This window comes from Heteronotia binoei, chromosome 9 (assembly GCF_032191835.1).
Source record: "Heteronotia binoei isolate CCM8104 ecotype False Entrance Well chromosome 9, APGP_CSIRO_Hbin_v1, whole genome shotgun sequence".
Taxonomy (NCBI): domain Eukaryota; kingdom Metazoa; phylum Chordata; class Lepidosauria; order Squamata; family Gekkonidae; genus Heteronotia; species Heteronotia binoei.
In genome coordinates this window covers 100,583,145-100,606,416 of record NC_083231.1, presented here as the reverse complement: position 1 = coordinate 100,606,416, position 23,272 = coordinate 100,583,145, and the positions used below count along the sequence as shown (strand labels likewise).

Here is a 23,272-nt window from a genome sequence, read left to right as displayed (position 1 = left end):
AGTTTCTGCTGTGATCCTTGTGCTTTTTCTTGATGTTGTATTTTAAAAAATTGCATTGCTAAATCCCACTATTCTCCCCCCACACCAAAAAATACCATCTTTAATTGTTTTTTTCTGTATCCTTTATAAAACCTATCTCTCCGCTACTTGGCATTACATTTTACGGCACATGTGGCCTGGGCCCACAAAGTTCCATTTATGCCACATCCGTCCCTCTCAATAAATGAGTTTGATATCCCTGCTATTGTTGTTTGCCTCTGTGCATCTGAAGAAGGCTGTGACGACTCACAAAATCTCACACTGAAATGAAACTTTATTGGTCTTAAAGGTGCCACTGGACTCAAAATTTGTTGTACTGAAATGAATAGTCTTCTATTAAGGCTGTGGGTCCCCCAACATGGTGCCCATAAATGCAGTGGTACCCACAGATGTTCCTTCTGTGCAGGAGTGGAATTCTAGCAGGAGCTCCTTTGCATATTAGGCCACACACCCCTGACGTAGCCAGTCTTCTCAAGAGCTTTCAAGGCTCTTTTTTGTAAGCTCTTAGAAGATTGGCTACATCAGGGGTGTGTGGCCTAATATGCAAAGGAGCTCCTGCTAGAATTCCACCCCTGCTTCTATGACTGGTGGCTGAACCAATCTGGAGGCCCCTGCTAGTGGACTTCTGTTTTTTGAGAGTTTATGAAATTGGTAATCATCTGGGTGAAGGATGAGTGATATTTTACTCTTCTTTTCATGATCTGGTTCTCTTAAAGGCCTCCAAGGATGCAAGCGGAGGTTCCTCAGTAGAAGCCTTGCCAAAGATCAGCCAGCTGGACAGGGCGATGATGAATGAATGGATGGCAGCGGAAGACGCCGAAAGTTGGGAGAGAGCAAACAGGTTTCAATGGGTTCTCATTTTGTGGAGGAAAAGGAAGCCTGTGCCCTGAGCCAAAAGTTGTTGCTATCCATCTTTAAAGTTTACAAAGACAGTCATTGGGTAGAGTTCTTCTTTGCTGTTTGCTGAACCACTGGCTCAGTGGTGGATTGCCTGTTCTGCTTGGCGAGGGTCCCAGATTAAATCGCTGATTGCTCCAGCTAAGAGCCCAACTAAACATGACAAGTGGCCACAGGCCCGTCCCATCACTGCCATGTTATTGTAGAAGCAGTTGTGGTTCTTAAAAAAAATGGTGTGGGGTCCTCATCAGGATTGGGCCATGTGGCTGCTCTAGGAGCTTTTGTTTCCTTTCCTCCAGTGCCTGTTCAAGTGCAGAGAGAAGGCCCCATAACTGTTTCTGCACCAGAAAAGGCACAGGGGGGGGAATAAAGCTCCTAGGCCGATTGCACACCTAATCCATGATGGCTTCATGGCAACTGAAGAACTGCCTCTAAAATGCCACCTCGTTTAGTTTGGTTATAAGGAATCTTGGCTACTGTGATGTTAGGAAGGACCTTTCTCTCCCTGAGACCCTGGAGAGCTGCTGCCTCTCAAGTGCTGGACTAGATGTAGACTTGATATTAGGCAGCTTCATGTGATTAATGTTTCCAGAAGTATGGTTTGAATGAAACCCAGCCTCAAATCCAGCATGGACAGAGACAGTCCAGCGTGTTGCTTTACATGCATTCTCCTCTCTCTCTCTCTCTTTTTGCAGAGAAATTGATGAGATATTTTCTTCCCCTCCCTGTTTAGCAGCAAGCTTTTTAAAACCAAAGTAAGTAGTTCATGTGTTTCTGCATAAAATTGGTGGCAGATGAAGCACTGGGTGTAGGTACCGTATTGCGAGCATCCTTTTTCTACCTGTTGTTTAAACTGTATCACTTTTAGGTCTGCTCTGAAAGCTGACTGCTGTATAATGGTTGACCTACAAAAGGCAAGAGACGTATTCTATGAGCTTACCCAAAAGGACTGGATTAGTAACAAGGTAGAGAATCTTGTGACAGTGTGGTGGTGTGGATTGTGTCCAGAGAGAACAGTTTTGTTCTGAGATACAGAACTGTGCATATTCCCTGCATCTAGAGCAATACTTGCAGAATTATGAAATCTGGTATTGGATTTTGCCTCTTTAGAATTACTTTTTTTAAAAATCCAACCAAAGACAAGTTTCTAGCCGTTACTGATACTTGACTATATGTGGTAGGTGACTGGCAAAGTGGCAGACCATAACATAACAAATGTCCTGTTGAATTCAAGAAGTGTAGCAGTGCCAATATGTTGCAGTAAAAAAAGATTGTGGCAAGTTAGATGTTAGACTCTCTTTATTGTAAGGGGAATATTAAGCTATTCTTTGCCTGGACACAATGTACATTTGATCTAGTTTGAGTGGGGATGTCTAACAGAGTAACGTCATAATTTTTAAAAAATATTTCAGCTTGCATTGAGCATACCACTAGTGGCCAGAAAAACAAAATCAAAATGTCAGTTTCTTTCATTAATAGCATAGGAATAGAACTGCAGCAATACACCAATCAAGGAAATGACACATTTTTGCCATATTTTGTGCTTTGCACCTTATGTGTAGCTATAGAGAAAACGACTTGCTTTGTCAGAGTATTTGCAGTGATTTACAAACAATTACAAGGGAAACACCACAGGCCAGTTGATCTAATAAGCCAGAGAATGGAGTGGTAAAAAAAAAGAAATCAGTCAATAAACTTGTTCATTTTTTTGCTACTACTTTGGGTCAATTTGAACCTCCTATCTGGGCAAGAACTAGTGTTTGTGTTATGAAAAAACCATGCATGGACAGAGAAGACAAATGGGTCAAGTTGAGATGTGGGTCAAGTTACAGTAAAGAGAAAGTTTTGCAAAATTGGTCCTTGTAGCAGAAGATGCCTGTTATGTATCTATGTGAGTCATTGCTCTGGGTTTGCCTCCTTCAGATCAAGAGGCACACTCGGTTCCTGCAGAAAGGCAGCCAGTGGGTTTCTTTGTGTGATCTTCTTCGTGGTCTCTGTGCATCACACTGATGGGAGTAAGGCGCCTGCGCCGATCTCGATCGGTAAACTCAAAAGCTGCGGATTTCCGCGCCGATGTCTCAGTGCGCATGCCCAAGAGCCCCACCGCGCATGCTCACTGCGACGGGCGCGGACATCCCGCCAGTTCTCTTCTGACCGCCGCGCTGATCAGTCGATCTTCTTGCTTCGGTCGGTGAACTTTCCCCTTATATTCTTAGGATTGTAGTTAGCTGTAGATAGTTGTTATAGTTATAGTTATAGTTGTTAGTTTAGATTTGCTTGTTTTTTCGGGGCGCGTGTGGGTTGGAACGCGTTGTTTTTTGTTCCCTCCCCCCCTCCCCTGTCTTCCCGCCTTCCGGCTGTGTATGGAAAGGCGGTGGGGATTTTTTCGGAGGTGCTCCAAGTGCGGGAGCAAGATAGCTCCACCTGACGGGCACTCGCTTTGTCTCCTGTGCCTTGGAGAACGGCATCGCCCCGACTCTTGCACGCATTGTGCAAAATTCTCTAGACAGACTCGAAAGAATAGAGCGGCGAGACTTGCGGCAGCCCTCATGGAACAGACCTTGTCTCCGGTCCGTTCATCGGCAGAAAGGGTAGATCAACCGGTCGCTACCGATCTGCCGTCGACATCGACGTCTTCGATGGTCGACACCGAGCGCCCTATTTCCGACGCTGAGCGTCTTACAAAACGCACTGCCTCGGCTCCTTTGTCGGAATCCTCTGTACCTGCTAAGCGGTCTAAAGAGGATAAGGGTCTGCAGAGTGAGAAGAAGAAGGCGAGAAGACTGGATAAGCCGAAGCTTAAATCCTTGTCCTCCACCGCTCCCGCCTCTCCTTCCGACCTGACAGCTCCGATCATTCCGCCGTTGAAGCTACTCGCCTCTCCGATTCGGCCGATAGCCTCGATGTCGACGGTGCTCGTCATCTCTTCCGACTCCGACCGAGAGATCGAGTCTGCACAACGTTCCGGTACCGAACGAAGCCCACCGGTTCAACTCCAACCTCGTCGATCCCGTAGTCCACACTCTCGGGACCGAGAAAGAGGACCCAGGGACCGATCGTCCAAGAGCCGCTTGCCTCGAGCCCGGGACCCCTCGCAGATCCCATGGGACCAGAGGCAATGGCAGTACTTGTATGGGGCCTACCCCATGCAGCCATCTTTCCCATGGCTCCCTCCTCGTCAGCTGGATTGGGATCAATCCTCCGACGCCTCCTACCGGTCCAGGACATCGTACCGCCCACCGCGCCGTGTGCCTTCTGCTTTGGCATCAAATCCCCCCGACATCGAGGACACAAGGCCATCGGTTCGGGATAGAGCCCCAGTGGAGAAGCCTGAGCTAAAGCGTCAAGTGTCGCCGCCAGATCCACATGTCTTGGACCAATCGGACTCGCCAGCTAGATCCTCTAGATCGCATGAGGGCTTGTCTGCTGACGAGCTGGAAGTGTCTTCACCCGGGGAACCCTCCCCTCCGCAGAAGATGTCTGAGGAACAGCCCATTTCCCCGTCAGAGGACCTAAAATCATACGGGGATCTGATCAAGCGGATGGCCCAGTTGCTGTCGCTCACTACCATACAACCCCAGCCGGTCATTACCGACACCGTGTTTGACATTGTGCAGATGGACACTTCCACTGCGGTGGCCCTGCCTTTGACTAATGTCATGCTCCATACGGCCAAGGCCTCGTGGGATAAACCGGTGTCGATGCCTGTATCATCTAGGCGCTGGATCATATGTACCGCATCCAGGAATCGGGGGCGGAGTTCTTGTACAATCATCCTCGACCGAACTCGGTCGTAGTCTCGTCGTCCTCAAAGGCCAAAAAGACTCATTCCACTCCTCCTGATAAGGAGGGGAAGAAATTGGACACCATGGGCAGAAGGCTATACTCTGCAGGGTCGTTAGGCGTTAAAATCGCCAACTATGCGGCCTGTATGGGTTGCTACCAATACGCCTGGTGGGACCAGGTCTCGACACTCCTCCCTAGCCTCCCCGAGCAGAGCAAAGTCGCCCTCCGCAGGCTTCAGAAGGAAGGCATGCTGCTGGCAAAGCAGCAACTGAACTCCTCTAAACACTCTGGCGATACCTGCGCGAAGACTTTGACCACCGCAATTGCGTTACGTCGCCACTCCTGGCTCCGGTCCACGGCCCTCCAATACGACACTCAGGCTTACATAGAGGACTTGCCCTTTGACGGCTCTGGTCTGTTTAGTGCAACCACCGATTCGGTATTGCAGGAAATGGACAAGAGCATAAAAACATCTCAGAACCTGGGGGTCTCCACATCACGGGCTCAGTCCAAGCGGCAGTGGCCAAAGCCTTGGGACAGGAAACCGTTCCCTAAGTCACCGGACCAGCCATGGCGTCCCAAGTCTGCTTCGCCATTCTCCAAGCAACCTTACACCCCAAAGCCGAAATACTCTCCTCCAACTGGCCAGTCTTCCAGACAGAAGGGTTCTAAACAACCCAAGCAGGGCCTTTGACTGCCTCCCGGCCCTTCTCCCATACCATTCCTCTTCGCCGGACCATACCCGCCTCTTCCCTTTCCTGAAGGCCTGGTCGACCATCACCACAGACAAATGGGTCCTCGGCATAATTCGAAGGGGTTACGTTATAGAATTTTTTCAGCGCCCTACTACCCCCAATTTCGTTTCCACCAACCCCACGGACACGCTAAGAGAAGAAGTCATCTCTCTCCTTCAAAAGGATGCCATCGAGCGTGTTCCCTCAGACCAGAGCAGGCTTGGGTTCTACTCCCGTTATTTTATAGTCCCCAAACGGGACGGCGGCCTGCGGCCCATCATGGACCTCTGGGCCCTGAACTTATTCATCAGTTACCACAAGTTCCGGATGACATCTCTGCCGGGCATCCTTCCTCTCCTAAACCATGGGGATTGGATGGCCACGTTGGATTTAAAGGACGCCTACTTTCACGTGTCCATTCACCCTTTCCACCGGAAATTCCTTCGGTTTACGATTGGTTCCGACCACTTTCAGTATCGGGCCCTACCCTTTGGCCTCTCTACGGCCCCCAGGGTCTTTACAAAAACTATGGTGGTGATTGCAGCCTTCCTACGGTTACAGGGAATTACCTGTTTCCGTATATCGACGACTGGCACCTAGTCGCACCCTCTCGAGAGACTCTGCTGCACCACATCGTCACTACTCTGTCATTGCTGCAGAACCTGGGCCTGCAGGTGAACCACAAGAAGTCTCGGCTCCAGCCCTCGCAGAGGGTCCAGTTTATCGGGGCCATCTTGGACTCCCGGGCCTGCAGAGCGTTTCTACCATCCGATCAGGCAGACGACATCATTCAGGCGGTGCAGTCTCTCCAGCGTTGCCCAGTGGGCTCGGCTCGTCAGTTTCAGTGGCTGCTGGGCCTGATGGCCGCCACGACCTCGGTTCTAGTTTTTGCGAGGCTTCGCATGCGACCTTTACAGCTCTGGTTCCTGGCGCACTTCAAGTGCAGAAGGGACTCCCCCGAGCGTCGTCTGACTCTCCCACCAGAGGTCCTGGCATCCCTCGACTGGTGGGCACAGAGATCTCATCTGCTGGAAGGAGCGCCCTTCCACAAAGAACCTCCCGCCCTCACGATTACCACGGACGCCTCTCTGTAGGGCTGGGGGGCCCATATGCAGGGGTTTGGGGGACCGATGGCCCCAGTCCCAGGCACGCAACCATATCAGTTTCCTGGAGCTGCTAGCAATCTTTCATGCAGTCCGATCCTTTCACAGCTTCCTCCGGAACAAAACAGTGGCAGTTCTGACGGACAATACCACGGCTATGGCGTATGTGAACCGACAGGGCGGCACAGTCTCCTGCAGGCTCTGTGGACTGGCCTTAGCTCTATGGGACATGTGCATTGCCCTGGGGGCGTCGTTGGTGGCCACGCACCTTCCGGGGGACTTGAACACCCAAGCGGACTTTCTCAGTTGGGGGGGCGCTGCCATACACGAGTGGGAACTCAATTGGACCTTCCTGCGCCCTGTCTTCCTGTTGTGGGGGACACCAGAGCTCGACGTGTTCGCCACCAGGGCGAACAGGAGGTGCGCTCTTTTCTGCTGCAGGGGCGGGGTGGACCCGCTGTCCCTCGGGGACGGACTCCTTGTACCCTGGACTCGGCACAAGGTATATCTCTTCCCTCCGATTCCCCTGATCACCAGGGTGGTCCAGAAGATCATCAGGGAACGGCCGGAGGGCATTCTCGTGACACCCTGGTGGCCCAGGCAACATTGGTTCCCCCTGCTCCTTTGCCTGGCCGATGGGGTATTTCACCACTTCCCTCAGGTCCCAGACCTGTTGCTGCTACACAGAGGACAGGTGGTGCACCACAACATCCCGCAACTGAAGTTGACAGCCTGGCGCCTCCAGTAGAGTCCCTGTCTGAAAGAGTTCAGTTTGTGATGCTGAATAGCAGAAAGCCTTCCACCCGCAGGGCGTACTCCTATAAGTGGGGGGTGTTCGTCCAGTTCTCTTCGACTCGGACTAGCGACCCAGTGACGGCAAGCCTGCCGGTCATTTTCGATTTCCTACTGTCCTTGCTGGACAAAGGGCTCTCGGTTTCCTCCATCCGCGTGTATCTCGCGGCCATTTCTGCATATCATGCGCAGGTGGATGGGCGTACCGTTTTTGCCCACCCAGACACCAAGTGCTTCCTGAGGGGTGCTATTAGGCTGTACCCGGCAGTGCGCCAGCTGGCCCCAGCCTGGGACCTGACTCTGATTCTTCAAGCTCTTTCGGGGAGGCCCTTCGAGCCCATGGCTACATGTTCCCTCCAGCTGCTAGCCTGGAAGACGGCCTTCCTGGTAGCCATAACTTCGGCAAGGTGAGTAGGGGAGTTGGCAGCTCTGCACTGTGATCCTCCTTATTTGTGTTTTTCTGAAGACGGAGTGCTTTTGCAGCCCGACATCACCTTCCTCCCGAAGGTAGTTTCAGCATTCCACCTTAACCTGGAGACGTGCCTGCCAGTCTTTTTTCCTAATCCGTCCACTGATGCTGAGTGTAGATTGCACGCCCTGGACGTGAAAAGGGCACTGGCCTTTTACCTGCATCGCGTAAAGCCCTTCAGGAAAGACTCCAGACTTTTTGTGTCCTACGTCCAACCTTCTCTGGGGCGAAGGATTTCGGCCCAGAGGTTGTCCAAATGGATAACGGAGACTATTAAACTTTGTTACCTACTGAACAAGAGGCCCTTGCCCGGGCCCATCAGAGCGCATTCCACTCGAGCGATGGCCACATCGGCTGCCTTCATGCGGGGTGTCCCGCTACAGGACATCTGTAGAGCCGCTACCTGGTCCTCTGGGCACACCTTCATATGCCATTATGCGCTGGACCTGCGAGGACGCAGCGAATCTGCAGTGGGCCGAGCGGTGTTGCAGTCTGCTTCCCATTGATGGACCGTGGTACCCGCCTCCAGGTATGATTGTGGCTTGCTAGTCTCCCATCAGTGTGATGCACAGAGACCACGAAGAAGATAAACAGGTTTCCTACCTGTAACTGATGTTCTTCGAGTGGTCATCTGTGCAGTCACACTCCCCGCCCTCCTTCCCCGCTGCGGCCGGTCCATCTCTGGGCTGACGTGGCGGTCAGAAGGAACTGGCAGGATGTCCGCGCCCGTCGCAGTGAGCATGCGCGGTGGGGCTCCTGGGCATGCGCACTGAGACGTCGGCGCGGAAATCCGCAGCTTTTGAGTTTACTGATCGAGATCGGCGCAGGCGCCTTACTCCCATCAGTGTGACTGCACAGATGACCACTCGAAGATCATCAGTTACAGGTAGGAAACCTGTTTGTGCTTATTCTCCACCTTTTGGGTGGAAGAGTGGTGTGACTCTGGTTTCAGATCTAAGGAGGAAAAATTTTTTGAGAAATACTGCTTTAGCTTTTGAAGGTTCATTTATATAATTCTTCAGGTGCTGCTGAACTCTGCTTTTAACTGGCAGTGGCTTGGATAAGTGGCTCCTTAGACATGCTTTCTGTTTTCCTCATGACTGCCAGAAACCATACCGAATGAATGAAATTACCTTTTGTGGAATGGGAGTGTTTTTTTGGTTTCCAGTTTGTAAGATAAGGGTTTCATGTTTTGAAAGTAATATCCACTGATGCAGAAGTTGTCCTCCTCCTTTCCCTCATCTCTGAAGGACAGTTGTACCTGCTACCAGTGAAAGAAGGCACTTCTCATATGCTTATAAATACTCTTTTATGTCTTCTCCCCACTGTGTGTTCTGGCCTGGCATAAGCAGGGAACAGCTCAGCAAAATGATGGCGGTCATTAGTTCTGACGACGTTTCATTTTGCTATGAGGTTTAATCTCTTTTGACTGTCTTGACTGTAGAGCAGGGGTGGCCAAACTTGCTTAATGTAAGAGCCACATAGAATAAACGTCAGATATTCAAAAGCCACAAGACAGATGTTTGAGAGCCACAAGACAGGCAGGCAGGCAAATAGAGAGGGGGAGGGATGGATGGAAAGAAAGCAACTTTAACTTTAAATGCCTTCTCCAGGCCAGCCAATGGGGCAGTGAGGGGTTTGAGAACCACACAATATGTGTGAAAGAGCCACATGTGGCTTCCGAGCCACAGTTTGGCCACCCCTGCTGTAGAGTTTCAAGAAGCAAACCAGTGTGCTGTTGAAATACAGGGGGGGGCACGTGCATTTCTGGCTAACGGTGCTGTTTTCGAAACTGATGGCAGATCTTTCTCTGTGTGATAAGTGACCTGGTCCGTGCCGTCCCTGTGAACTCTCCTCACCAAGAGGCTTTTTCTTGCTTCCTCCTTGTGCCCGAGTGCCTTGATGCTCTCGAAAAGAAAAGCCAGCAGACTATGGGCAGGGTCTTTGCAGAAGTCGTGTCCAAGCTGAGTGAGCACTCTTCAAACATTCTAGGTAACTTTGAATGATTCTGGTCTTGGCCTTTTGGCTGTATTTGGATGCCGCATTCTTGATCTTCAAGTCCTGCTTTGGGCCTTAGAAAACCTGGCTTGTGCTCACCTGTTGCCTCTCATCCGTTCTTGTACCTTTCCATCACATGTCATGATCTGCTGTAGTAGCTTAATGATGCAGCCCAACAAGGGAGTAACTGGGGGGGGGGGAGTTCCGTCAAGTCACAGCAGACTTGCAGCAACCCTGGGGAGGTTTTCAAGGCAAGAGAGAGGCTCAGAGGTGGTTTGCCACCAGAGCCGGATTAACAATTAGGCCAAGTAGGCACTGGCCTATGGGCCCGCATGCCTTTAGGGGCCCCGGGCCAACTTTTCTCCATGGCTTTCCCCCTGCTTGCAGCCCTCCCAGCCTGCATGAGCAGCCAGCAACTGAGCTGTTCTTTGCCCAGCTTGCCTGGTGCGGCTGCTGCTGGCATTGTCACCAAGTTTGCCTCTCTGCCTCTCCCCCGCAGCTTAGTAAAAGGGGCTTTTAAGAAGGCGGCTGCAGGCTGCAGTGGGGCTGGCGCTCAGACTCTTGAGATAAATTGCAAGGGCCCCCCGAAGATTTTGATTGCCTAGGGGGCCTCCACAGGGTGTAATTCGGCACTGTTTTCCACTCCCTGCCTCCACATCATGACCCCCGATATTCCTTGGCGGTCTCCCATCCAGGGGTTGTTTTGTAGAAAAATAGGGACTGCTATGCAGCTGCACCTACTATTCAGTGGACAAGGTGGGGAGGAGGAGGGGGAGCCCTCAAAGGTTCAGGAACTGCACTCCTGTGAGCTCCTGCTGAATCAGAGGCCTTCTCCCATCCAAAAACTAGCCAGGGTTGACCCTGCTTAGCTTCTGAAATCTGATGAGACTGAACTAGCCTGGACCATCCAGGAAAGTAACTAGCTTGTAGCTAAACAGTAGCCCATATTGTGTCCCTTTTGCAAATGTGGACTAGAGATTAACAAATTTCAGATACCCTGTGTCTAAAAGCTTTGGCTCCAAATTCCTGTTTGGTTTTCTTATTTTTTAGAAACTTTTAATACAATTTCTCTGGGAACCTGCCTGAAGCTGCTTACAAACTAAAAATAAAACCTGTCTGAACACACCCGAGTTACCAAGATGGGGATATCTGAGAGTGTGAGATAGGCTGCAGCTAACAGGCGGCTCTACACCAGTCAGCTGTGGAGCAATTACGTTCAGTTGTATGCAGTGTTGTCTTTCAAATTTTTGTTCATTTAGCAAAGCTTTTGCCACATTTTCCTGCTCTTACAGGGCCACCCAGGTGGCTAGCAAATTAAGACACACATCACACCTTAAACTGTTAAAACCAACAAACACACCATTAAAATGGTAATAAAGTAATCAGGGATGCCCCAGATAATGTTAAATGACAACCATTGTTCCCTCTAAGCTGCAGTATTGTGAGCAAAAATTTTACTTTGTGAGCTACTAGCATGAAAGTTGTGAGCTACTGCAGAAATTAGTGTGCTCTGGGGTCATCCTTCCTGAGCTAAGAAAAAAATGTGTGAGCTGGAGACTAAAAATCTGTGAGTTAGCTCATGCTAACTCAGTTTAGAGGGAACACTGGTGACAACCCATAGTTTTCTTGTGCTTTCCTTTTCATCCCCATATTTCCAGGAGGCCAGATCTCCAGGTATTTTCCAACCCAGAGATGGCAGTTGCAATGCAATCCTGGAAATGTGTTTGAAAAGAAGAGTTGCCAATTCCCTCTCTTTTTTTTCCTTCCAGAAAGACAATGGTTGGATTTGCCAGTTGCTTTTTTCGACAGAATGATTCAGATGCTGAAGAAGGCTGTGGTATGCCTGCTGCCCTTTCACTATGTAACTCCCCACTCTCAGGAACTGGTCCCGGTCTTGGAAACCCTTCAGCAACTCTACGAGGTAAGCATTCCTGGTAGTCTCCATTTTAGCAGTTGGGAGTTTACAGCTACCTCTGAGATAAAACCCAGCATTTCTCTTAACTCAAGGCAAACCAGGCGGCTGGCTGCAAAGTCCCGTTAAGCAACTTCTATATCAAAAATCTTTCCAAGAAGGTTGATCCTTTTGTGGATTTTTCCAGGTGGCTTGCCTGGATCAATCAGCAGGTGAGTGTCATTATTTTTGCCTTGTGGAAGCTGCGCACACCCATCTCCTGCACAATTGCTCAGGGTTCAGAATGCCAACAGTCCTACAGATCTTGGAGGAAGAGGTCATAATTTGGTGGCAGAAAGACATTGCCTAGCTCTCCCAATCCTGGCATCTGCAGTTAAAAGGGTCTTGAGTTGACAAGGTTGGGAAAAAGCTGCAGTGAGTCAGAAGGGAGTATTAGCTAAAACCAGGGCTTTTCGGGGGCCAGAGCATTCAGGAGCGGAGCTCAGCCTGGGCTGGCTAAGGCTCTGTCTGGCACACTGGGGAAGGTGCAGGGAGGCATCTTTAAATGCCTCTCCAATGGCTTCAGCCTTCCCTAGGGTGCCTGCTGCAGCTGGTGTGCAGGGAAGGCATGGGAGAGTTCCTGCTGGGCTTTTTCTAAAAAAAAAAGCCCTGGCAAAAACTATCTCAGTTATAGTGATCTTAAACTGCCATCAAGTTACAGCCGGCCTATGGCAGCCCCTGGATGGGGTTTTCAAGGCAACAGGCAACCAGAGGTGGTTTTCTATTGCCTCCCTCTGTCTAACAACCTTGGACTTCCTTGGTGGTCTCCCATCCAAGTACCAACCCTGCTTAGCACTTGTAAGAGTTGACGAGACTAGGCTAGCCTGAGCCATGATGGTCAGGGCAGGGTCATTCACGAGGAGCTGGATTTGCAATGCCCCCCTTTGGCTTTTCCTGCTCCCAGTATAGGCAGGATTGCCAGTCTCCATGTCTACGTGGTAGCTGGAAATCTCAAGGTTCACAACTGATCTCCAGGCGATGTAGATCAAAATGGCTGCTTTGGAAGGTGGGCTGCCTTACACCCCCGCTGGAGTCCCTCCCCTCCCCAAATCCCACCCACCTTAGGCTCCACCCACAAAATCTCCAGGTATTTCACAAGCCAGAGCTGGCAATCCTAGGCATGAGTCTATTCTACTTTTGGCCACACACCTAGCTTTTCTTACTGAAAACATTACTGTACACAATGAAGATCGTGCCTGATAATTAAACTGCCGTTGTCTTGACCCCTGAAGGTTTTCTGTGAAAGGAATGAAGCTTCATGACAGAGACAGGAGGAGAGCCAGTGAGTGGTCTGCTTTCCACCATCACCTGGCTCCTACCAGTGGCCCAGTCACACAAGCTTTGGTTTTGGCGAGAGGCAGCCACGTTTTGCTGTAGTGCCAGGGTCGCAATTCAGTTGCTTGCTTGGGGAACATAATGATTGTAGCACAGCAGCCAAAAAGCCTCGTGCTCTTCTTGTCCTCTAGAAAGGAGGCACGAGTGTGTTGTCTCTGGGTGGAGATCAATGAGACATAGACTTGCAGGAGGAAGAACACCTGTCTCACCTATGCACTCTTCTTTCCTTCCCAGACTCCGTCCCCTGAATTTTCTTTCTGCTGCTTTCCTTTTGTTTTCGATCTCCCATCCAAGCAGCACCTGTTCCATATTGCTTCCTTTGTCGTGCAAGAGGTAAGGTGCGGGTATCTTGAAAGCTGTGGTCAGCTTGCCAGCAGCTGGTCTCTCTTCCTACTCCGTGGAGAGAGGGATGCTTCTTCCAGCACTGTGACCCACTTGGGAGGAAGCTGTGTGGAGCTAAAGGAGCAGATTTGTGTCTGCATCCCAGGCCTTGACTACACCTACGGACCTGCTAGGGACCTGGTGGCTCTTGTGTAGAGCCTCTACAGCAGGGGTGGCCAAACTTGCTTAACATAAGAGCCACATAGAATAAATGTCAGATTTTTGAGAGCCACAAGACATGAAAGTCAGATGTTTGAGAGCTGGAAGGAAGGCAAATAGATGAGGGAGGTGGAAAGAAAGCAACTTTAAGTGACTTGGCTTGGAGAAGTGATTTAAAGAGACGAATGCCTTCTCCAAGCGGGCAGATGGGATGGCGGGGGCTTCGAGAGCCACACAATATATGTGGAAGAGCCACACTTTGGCCACCTTCTCTGCAGTCTGAGAAAGCAAGCAATTCTTGGGTGTGTAGCTTAACCATGCACAGAAGCAGTGGATGCACAATGCAGTGGACTCCTCCCAGATAAGAGGGATGTGGTTAGCTAGCTTGGTTGCTCCATGAAGGATGGTAGCAAGGAGGGGGGAAAGGGAGGAGGAAGGCTAACCTGGTGATGGTAGAAGTGGTCCCCAGCAGAGTTGTAGAAGTGGGTGATTGTGCATGAGCAAACGCTGAACAAGGACAGAGATGGAAGCTTCTGTGAGGGAGGTATGGGGACCAAGGGAATCCCCCTCCACTGTCATCTCCCTGGAGCAAGAGATTGGTGGGTGCTGTATGCCCATCTCGTCCTGAGCAGGCTGGAGACAGGGGGGGTCTTGTCTGGGATGTTGCACTGAGCACGGTTGCAGGCGTAATTCCCGTCCCCACCACCGCTGCTGGTGTCCTTGATAGGATCTTGGCGACTAAATGGCGAAATACTTCTGCTTGGTGACTAAATGACTAAATAATTCCGCTTTGCTGTTCTCCACCCAGGGCATAAAGTTAGATGCTCATGTAGAATTGTTCAGCAATCCGCAGAACCCAACTGTTGTGCTGGACCCGTTTGTTGAACACCCCAAGTCGCCCGTCTTCCTTCTGAAGGTGAAGCGTCAGGACCTGGTAGCTCACACTTTGCACCAACTGAGTCAGGTGGCAGACACTTCCCTGAAAATGGAGCTGATGGTAAGTGGGGCTTGGGCAATAATCTTGCTCAGCTCTGGAACTGTCTGAGACAGTTGTCTATGGCAGGCCTTGGATTCAACAGGTGCTCAGAGGAGCACAGCTCCTGAACCTTTCTGAGGGTTCCCCCTCCTCCTCCCCACCTTGTCCATTGAATAGTAGGGGCAGCTGCACAACAATCCTTGGGTAAGCTCCACCACCTATTTTTCTACAAAGCGACCCCTGGTCTATGGTTAGCTGTGAAGTGGGGCTCCAGGACAGTTGTTGCTTATATAGAACTGAAGGGCCGGTTCTTGGGCAGCTGAACTCTGATTATTCTTTAGGAGCCCCCCAGCAGGTGAGACGGTAGCTTGCATCCTGAAGGCAGACAGGAGGGATTTCCATCTGTGGAGCAGGACTTTTCAGTTCCCTGAGATCCTGTGTGATGTAGTGGTTAAAAGTGGTAGACTCTCTAAACTGGAGAGCCGGGTTTGATTCCCTAATCCTACTTCACGTGAAGCCTGCTGGGTGACCTTGGGCCAGTCCCAAGTTCTCTCAGAACTCTCTTAGACCCCACCTTACCTCACAAAGTGCCTGTTATGGGGTGAGGGAGGGAAGGAGATTGTATGGTGCTTCCTTCCCTCCCCTTCTGCTGCCAAGGCTGCTTGGGGGGTGGGGAGAGTTGGGTCCCTTAGGTGCAGTTGGGAGGAGTCTTGAGTTCTGGGTTGAGAAGTGTGGAGTCAGCAAACAATTCCCCCTTCTGTTCCCAGAAGTGAAATCCTCTGTGGGATCCAGCCCATTTCCCACCTGAAGAGCTGGACCATCCGCCTGTGTTAAGCTAGAACCTGGTATTGTGCTGTTTTCTGTGCTCTGAGCACCTATGCTTAGAAATGGCTCTGCTCTAGAAGAACGCTCTTTATCAGTGTTCCCTCTAAGCTGCATTCGTGTGAGCTAGCTCAGTTTTTTAGCCTCTGGCTCACACATTTTGGTCTTAGCTCTGGAAGGGATGGCCCCAGAGCAAACTAATTCATGCAGCAGCTCACAACTTTGATGCCAGTAGCTCACAAAGTAGAATTTTTGCTCACAGGACTTCACAGCTTAGAAGGGAGTATTGCTGTTTTACTGTTGCCAAAATGTCCCTTTTAAAAAACACTTGCATTGCTTTTCCATAGGAAGTACTCAGTGATTAGCAGGGCTTCACTAGGGGCAGGATCAGTCCTCTGCCTTGCTTTTAGCTTTCCAAAGAAAGGCAAGGGGTTTTGCCCTGCACAGCCATACAGAGGTTGCCAAGCCCCAAAATGTCAGAATGGCTGTGGCTAGGCCAGCTGGAGGGTGCATGGATGTAGCATGACAGATTTGCCCACTGACCATAATGTGCAATCTCCGAACAGCTGTAACAGAAGTAACAGGGGTACAATGTTGCTTCCAATTGTGCTTAGATGTTTATTGTAGAAATCTGTGGAAAATCTAGAGTGCTATGAGGTCACTTCCGGGTGGAAGTCACATCTATGATGTCACTTCTGGGTGGAAGTCACATCACACAATGTTGCTCCACCAACTGAACCAAAGATGTTGTCAGGCAACCCTACATGGACATGATGTGCCTGCCTGGGTTAAGCTCAGTGATTTGCTAATTTAGTCAGCTGGTAGGGAGCAGCCTGAAGCTTCCCAGGTTTTTTTCCCCCTGCTCCACTCAAGTCACTTTGGAATTCATCCCCAAGATTCAAGAAGTAAGCGGGCAAGAGGAAACACACTGCTGGACACTGTGATGCCCGCAGGATCATTGCTCTAGCCACTCTTATAATAATTATGGTGAACTTCAAACTGGTTAATTGTCTACTGATTAGCAGTCTGAACTGGAGTCTGTGTTTTTAAGGTATGAACTAGTTCAGATTTCCCTGGTAGATCCAGGGCTTTTTTTGAGCAGGAACCCACAGGAACGCAGTTCCAGCTGACTTGGTGTCAGGGGATGTGGCCTAATATGCAAATAAGTTTCTGCTGGGCTTTTCTACAAAAAAAAGCCCCGAGTAGATCCTTTTGACAAACATATGCATAGTTTTACTCTGCTACCCTTGAATGCCTCTTGAAGAGTGGTTTCTATCATTGCGGTCCCACTATCTAGGAAAGGCCCTTTCTAGATAATAATAATAATAATAATAATAATAATAATAATAATAATAATAATAATAATAATAATAATAATAATAATAATAATAATAATAATAATAATAATAATAATAATAATAATAATAAATTTTATTTATATCCCGCCCTCCCCGCCTAGGCAGGCTCAGGGCGGCTAACAGCAGTTCAATAAATTATACAATACAAGATATACAATATAAGATGATTAAAACAACATTTAAATTATACATTAATTTAAAACAACAACCTAAAACCAGTTCCAAATGTCTGGGTCATTCCATAGTTTAAACGGCGGTGATCTTCCTGATGTTATTCTGTACACTTATGTTCTGGCAGGGATCACTAGGTAAATCGTTGGTGAATTAAACAGCCATCCTCTCGACGTCTACAAAAGCCTGCTTGAAAAGGATGGTCTTACAGGCCCTGCGGAATTGGTCCAAATTCCGCAGGGCCCGTACTGAGAGGTCTCCTCCCCCACGCCTGGGAATCATGAGGAGAAAAGGTGGCATCCAGTGAGAAGTTGGCTCTTGCTTTTATGCTTTGTCTTGTATTCTGCGAAGTCATTAAGAAGACATTGGATTTATATTCCGCCCTCCACTCAAGAGTCTCAGAGCGGCTCACAATCTTCTTTATCTTCCTCCCCCTCAACAGACACCCTGTGAGGTGGGTGGGGCTGGAGAGGGCTCTCACAGCAGCTGCCCTTTCAAGGACAACCTCTGCCAGAGCTATGGCTAACCCAAGGCCATTCCAGCAGGTGCAAGTGGAGGAGTGGGGAATCAAACCCGGTTCTCCCAGATAAGAGTCCGTGCACTTAACCACTACACCAAACTGGCTTTCCAAACTGGCTGTTACTGCTGCCTTCTTTTCATTTTTGCAGGTTGAATTTGAAGGAGAACCGAAACGTGATCCCAACAGCGTGGTTGTTGAATTCTTCTTCTACCTGTTTGAGGAGATGATCCGGCCAGATTATGGGTTGTTTATGTACTGTGAGCAGAATTCTCCTATGTGGTTTCCTGCAAACGTAAGCCATTTAGACATGTTTTTAGGCATGAAGAAGGGGAAGTAGAGTGAGACCTGCCCCCTGCAACTTTCTCACCCTTGCCTACTTCAAAGGGTTGTTGTGAGGATAAAATAAGGAAGGGAGAACCATGTATGTTGCTCTGGATTCCTTTGAGAAGGGTGGGATACAAACTGTTCCCTCTAAGGTGAGTTAGTGTGAGCTATCTCACAGTTTTTTAGCCTCTGTCTTGCACATTTTTGTCTTAGCTCAGGAAGGATGACCCCAGAGCAAACTAATTTATGTAGTAACCAAATTGCTTGCTCACAACTTTAATGACAGTAGCTCACAAGACTCCACAGCTTAGAGGGAGTACTGGATACAAATGGGCATATCAGACAGGTTTTATGATTATGGTTTCTTAATGCCACAGCGCATAAGGTGTCAGGCTCTCTCTGGCAAAAAGATCTCAGGGTAGCCAGATGGCCAAAGGAGGCATTAAAGTTTTAGAAAACTGCTTTCAGGAATAGTAGAGAATAGTAGGGTAGACATACAAGCTGTGTTCCAGTAGTATATGACAGATGTTTGTAACGTCCAAAGCTGTTGTGATGATGTTATGGTGGAATTCTTTTTTTTTATTAACTTGCAGCCTTCTGCAGACCTGAGGAATTATTACCTCTTTGGGATCCTGTATGGCCTGTGCTTGTTCAACAGGGTCCTTGCTTATGTGCCTTTCCCACTTGCTCTCTTTAAAAAATTGAGGGGCAAGGAGCCCTCCCTCCAGGACCTGAAAGAACTGAGCCCAGTCTTGGGAAAGTAAGTGGCTTAAACTTTCTCACTTGGTATTCTAACCTTGGGAGGGAAGGCAGCATGCCTCAGAAGCCAAGCAGAGTTGGCACAACAAAGGGAAAACCACCAAGGAAGGCTCTGCAGAGGAAAGTCATGGCAAGCCACCTCTTCTTCTCACTTGCCTTGAAAGCCCCTTGCTGGGGTCACCATAGCTGGCTGCGACTTGATGGCCCTTTGCGCATGCGTTCTAGCCTTGTGTTTCCTCTTGCTGGTGCTGTTTCTGGGATTTTATCCTGAAGTTGCTGCAATTTTTAACCTTTTGCAGACATAGTAAAGGGCTGTTCAGGTTCAGCCAGAAGTTGGCCTAGCCTACAAAACGGATGCAGTCACATCATCAAGATATAACGGGGGCAGCAGAACTTTAGGTTCCTAAATCTCAGCCTGAAGTTTTTAAAATCTTATTGACTTTCTGGAGTGAGAGAGAGTCTCTGTTAGAAATGTGTGTTTTGCCTTGCCTGAGAGAGAAGATAAATGACTGTTACCCCTCCAGTTTACTGCTGTCCCTGTTAACATCTTGATGGGCATCCATGCTAGTCTGAAGCAACAGAACAAAGTTGGGAGTCCAAAAGCACCTTTAAGACCAACCAAGTTTTATTGATTATTTATTAGAATAGTGTATCAGAATAATGTCTGTGATATTATGCAATATCTCTGACAGAACTACTCTTAGAAAAGAGTGTTGTTCGTTCAACCTATACTTGAGGTATATATCCATTGTATTCCAATGTAGTTTGTATTAGTATTTGAACAGAGCAGACTCCCGCTTCATTCTACAGAAAAATGTTATTTCAATCCAATCTTTAGAGAAGACCAATGGAACATTACAGACTCTACCTTATTACTCTTAACAATTAAGACAGCTAATGACATAGATATCAAGCTCCAATTCTGACATTTATTGCCTTTACTCTTTTTTTTTCTGCACAGTCAACCCAAACTGACAGTTACCACACCCGACTTGGTATTGTTTTAAACTGCTAAAAACATTTTCACTACTTTGCATGCTAATTCACTGTCCACTCTCTGTATATGTAGGATATTCCATCCCATGCTATTGTCTGCTGAAGTGTGCTTTTAGCACATAAAAGCTTACATTCTCGATAAAACTCTGTTGGTCTTAAAGGTGCTACTGGGCTCCAATTAACATCTGCTGTCCTGCATGCAAGTGGTAGATGCCTGAGCCCAAGTAGCAGCTACTGTGTTCTGCAATGGAATATGGCAACTGGGTTGCTTTGCAGCCATTAAGGGGTAGCAACAATTGGGTTGTGGCCTTGGATGTGACAGGTAGAGTTGGATTGCCCCAACACACCATTAATTTGAGCAATGCTGTTGCATGATAATTGCTAGAATATTATTTTTCTCCTTTTTGTAGCAGTTTGCAGTCAGTTCTTGATTATGAACTGGATGATATGGAAGCAAACCTTCAGCTGAGTTACAATGTGAGTATGTTCAGAAAACCTTCAGCTGAGTTACAATGTATGTTCGGAGGTTTGGCATGCTAGTTAGATGGGCAGTGTGGGCAGAGTTGTGTCTTGGAGTCTTTCCTTCTATGTAAGAGCAGTTAGCCGGCTACTAAAACGTGTTTTGCCCCCATAGGTTTAAGTTGTTTGTCTTTCTTGGCCTGCTAATATGTACGTGAATGGTGATGGGTTTTGCTTTTTTAATAGCTCACTTGGAGTATCATGTTCTTCTTGGGATTATCAAACTTCAAGAAGGATGTAGACCAGGGGTGTCAAACTCATTTGTTGTGAGGGCTGGATCTGATATAAATGAGACCTTGTCTGGCTGGGCCATGTTGGGCCAGGCCATATGTGTACCTATTTAAGATTAGATATAAACTTTATAAAGGAAACATACAAACAAAAAAATTTTTTTTTAAACTTAAACCATGTTTAAAATATTAGCATTCATTGGTCTTAAAGGTGCTTTCTTTGTATTTCTGCCATGGGATCCAGTTAACTGAGCAAAGGAAGCTCTGTCTCTTTCCTTCCTTCCCCAGGGGACCAGGAGGGGGAGGAGCCTCAGCCAATAGAAGTAAGAAGCTTGGCTCAGTAGTTCTGCTGTGAGATTGTGATAGCCGGCAAAGTAAGCTCTTCCTTCCTCCCTTCCTCCCCAAGGGAGGAGCTTCAGCCAATGGAGAAAATAGAGGTTTTGCTCTGTAGCTCCTGTTCGATTGAGCAAGTGTTTCAAACCAAGCTGTGACACAGAAGAAAGCAAGAGAGGAAGAAGGAAATAGATGACAGCCAGTTGCTCAGGGGACTGACAGGAGCCATTCGAGGGCCTGATTTGGCCCCCAGGCCAGATGTTTGACACCCCTGATGTAGACCAACTGGGTCAGGTTCAGAGGAGGGCAGCAAAGAGGGAAGGAGGGGTCTGAAAAAACATCCTTTGAGGAAAGGTTGAAGAGAAGGCTGAAGGTTGATGTGATTACGCTCTTCAAAATACTTAAAGGGCTGCCACATAGGAATGGGGAAGAGCAGCCTTCTCTGCTCCTCCAGAAGGCCAGACTGTATCTCAGTATCAGATGCTCTAGGGTTGGCTGCCTTGCGTTGACCAAGGTTTGAACTGGAAAGGCCCATGAGATCCCTTTCAACTGTGTATGGGGTTTTGTTGGCTTTGTTTTCACAGGGTTGGAATCTCTAGTTTAAAAATATATATATTTTTGGATTTCCAGATAATCTGGGATAACGTGGCTGTAGACTTAATTCCAAATGGCCATATAGTAGCTGTGAATACCACAAACAGGTTTGTAATTATGACTTCTTGTTTTCGATATGCAGTTTTCTTAATCCCACGTGTTCTTGGTAGATTATGGTAGTGACATTTTCACAACTGGAAGAGCTCCTGAGTATGACACACAGAAAAGAAAACAATGGGCTCTGCTGCATTCTCATTTTCCTCTCTTATAAGTTGCTGCTTCTTGGGGGAGGGGCTGGTCTGTTATGCATTTGTTTTGCTCCCCCTCGTGCAGGGGTGTTGAACTCATTTATCATGAGGGCCGGATCTGACATAAATGATACCTGGTTGGGCTGGGCCATGTGCGTCATAAAATGTAACGCCAGGTAGCAGAGAGATAAACTTTTATAAGGGACACAAACACAATATTTTTTTTAAAAAAACTTAAAACGTGCTTGAAACATTAGCACTTGTTGGTCTTAATGGCACTTTCTTTGTATCTCTCCCATGCGATCCAGGGAACTGGGCAAAGGAAGCTAAGCTCTTTCCTGCCTTCCACAGGGGACCAGGAGGGGGAGAAGCCTCAGCCAACAGAAGGAAGAGATGCTTGGCTCAGTAGCTCTGCTGTGTGATTGAGCAAGCCTAGCAAAGCAAGCTGTGATGCAGAAGGATGCAAGAGAGGGAGAAGGAAGCAGATGACAGCCAGTTGCTCAGGGGCCTGATAGGAGCCCTCCGGGGACCTGATTCAGCCCCCAGGCTGCATGTTTGACACCCCTGGGCTAGTGGTTGATGCAGTGTTTATATTTGGCATATCTCCCTGTAGATTTAAGGGCAGGTTTTTCTGCTGTGTACAAACAGGTGAAATATTGGCTTGTCCACTAAAGGGAGCAAAACGTATGTGGAACAGAAACACCCCACCCCACCCAAAAAAATGGGAATTTACAAAGTGAGGAAAACAAAGATGTGGAAAAGTCCACAAGTCAGTATGGAGCCCTGGAGTGAGAGCTGTCCTCTTTCATTGCCTTTCCCCTTTGCCATCTTGATCAATAGCCTAGTTTATCCTTATTTGCTTCACCAGTTCATTGATGCAAAAGGCAGCATAGTAGGTGCCCAGTGGGACTGAAAGCAGACATGCTATGATGACTTGGTAATAACTTTTCCCCACCCAGTAAAGAAAAGAAACATTGGCTGTGTCCATGCATTGTAGTCTTTGAGAAAGAACAAATGTGTGTTCACTTTACAAATGAAACTGGGGACCAGTACCTGGATTAGGGTTGCCAGCCTCCAGGTGAGGCCAGGAGATTCCCCGCTTTTACAACTGATCTCCAGCCGGCAAAGATCAGCTCCCCTGCAGAAAATGGCTGCATTGTGCCATGATGAGGTCCCTCCCCTCTCCAAACTCCACTCTCTCCCGGTATCTTTCAATACAGACCTGGCTACCCTAAGCTGGATTAATGTGGGGGTTAAATCACACATTGAGCTGTACTTTGGCTTGAGTATAAGATGAGAATAATTCAATGCGCGGGCAAAGAAAAATTCTAGATTACCCTGCATGAAGATTCTATGTGTGTTCCCCGTTGTGCATAGGGCTTCTCTTCCAAATGTATGAGCAAAAGGAGGTCCAGTCTAAAGGTAACAGGAGTCCTTTGTAGCAAAGTGTGCGTGTGAAGCGCTGTCAAGTTGTTTCTGACTTTTGGCGACCTTATGAATTAATGACCTCCAAGATAGCCTTGCTCAGGTCTTGCAAACGAAAGTATGAGAGCCAGTTTGGTGTAGTGGTTAAGTGTGTGGACTCTTATCTGGGAGAACCAGGTTTGATTCCCCACTCCTCCACTTGCACCTGCTGGAATGGCCTTGTGTTAGCCATAGCTCTGGCAGAGGTTGTCCTTGAAAGGGCAGCTACTGTGAGAGCCCTCTCAGCCCCACCCACCTCACAGGGTGTCTGTTGGGGAGAAGATATAGGAGATTGTAAGGCGCTCTGAGTCTTT

The 23,272-nt window shown here is 48.4% G+C and overlaps 1 protein-coding gene across 1 annotated transcript in view; it reads left to right on the top strand.

Moving 5' to 3' along the window:
- Window positions 1–23,272, top strand: part of LOC132577334 (probable E3 ubiquitin-protein ligase HERC6) — a 44,347-nt gene that overhangs the window by 15,945 nt on the left and 5,130 nt on the right. Inside the window, exons 9-20 of the mRNA XM_060247066.1 lie at window positions 756–880; window positions 1,632–1,691; window positions 1,805–1,901; window positions 9,623–9,812; window positions 11,588–11,739; window positions 11,826–11,942; window positions 13,339–13,437; window positions 14,453–14,641; window positions 17,640–17,783; window positions 18,409–18,575; window positions 19,981–20,047; window positions 21,283–21,353. Coding sequence (XP_060103049.1) covers window positions 756–880; window positions 1,632–1,691; window positions 1,805–1,901; window positions 9,623–9,812; window positions 11,588–11,739; window positions 11,826–11,942; window positions 13,339–13,437; window positions 14,453–14,641; window positions 17,640–17,783; window positions 18,409–18,575; window positions 19,981–20,047; window positions 21,283–21,353 — 1,478 coding nt within the window. The remainder of the gene's footprint in view (window positions 1–755; window positions 881–1,631; window positions 1,692–1,804; window positions 1,902–9,622; window positions 9,813–11,587; window positions 11,740–11,825; window positions 11,943–13,338; window positions 13,438–14,452; window positions 14,642–17,639; window positions 17,784–18,408; window positions 18,576–19,980; window positions 20,048–21,282; window positions 21,354–23,272) is intronic.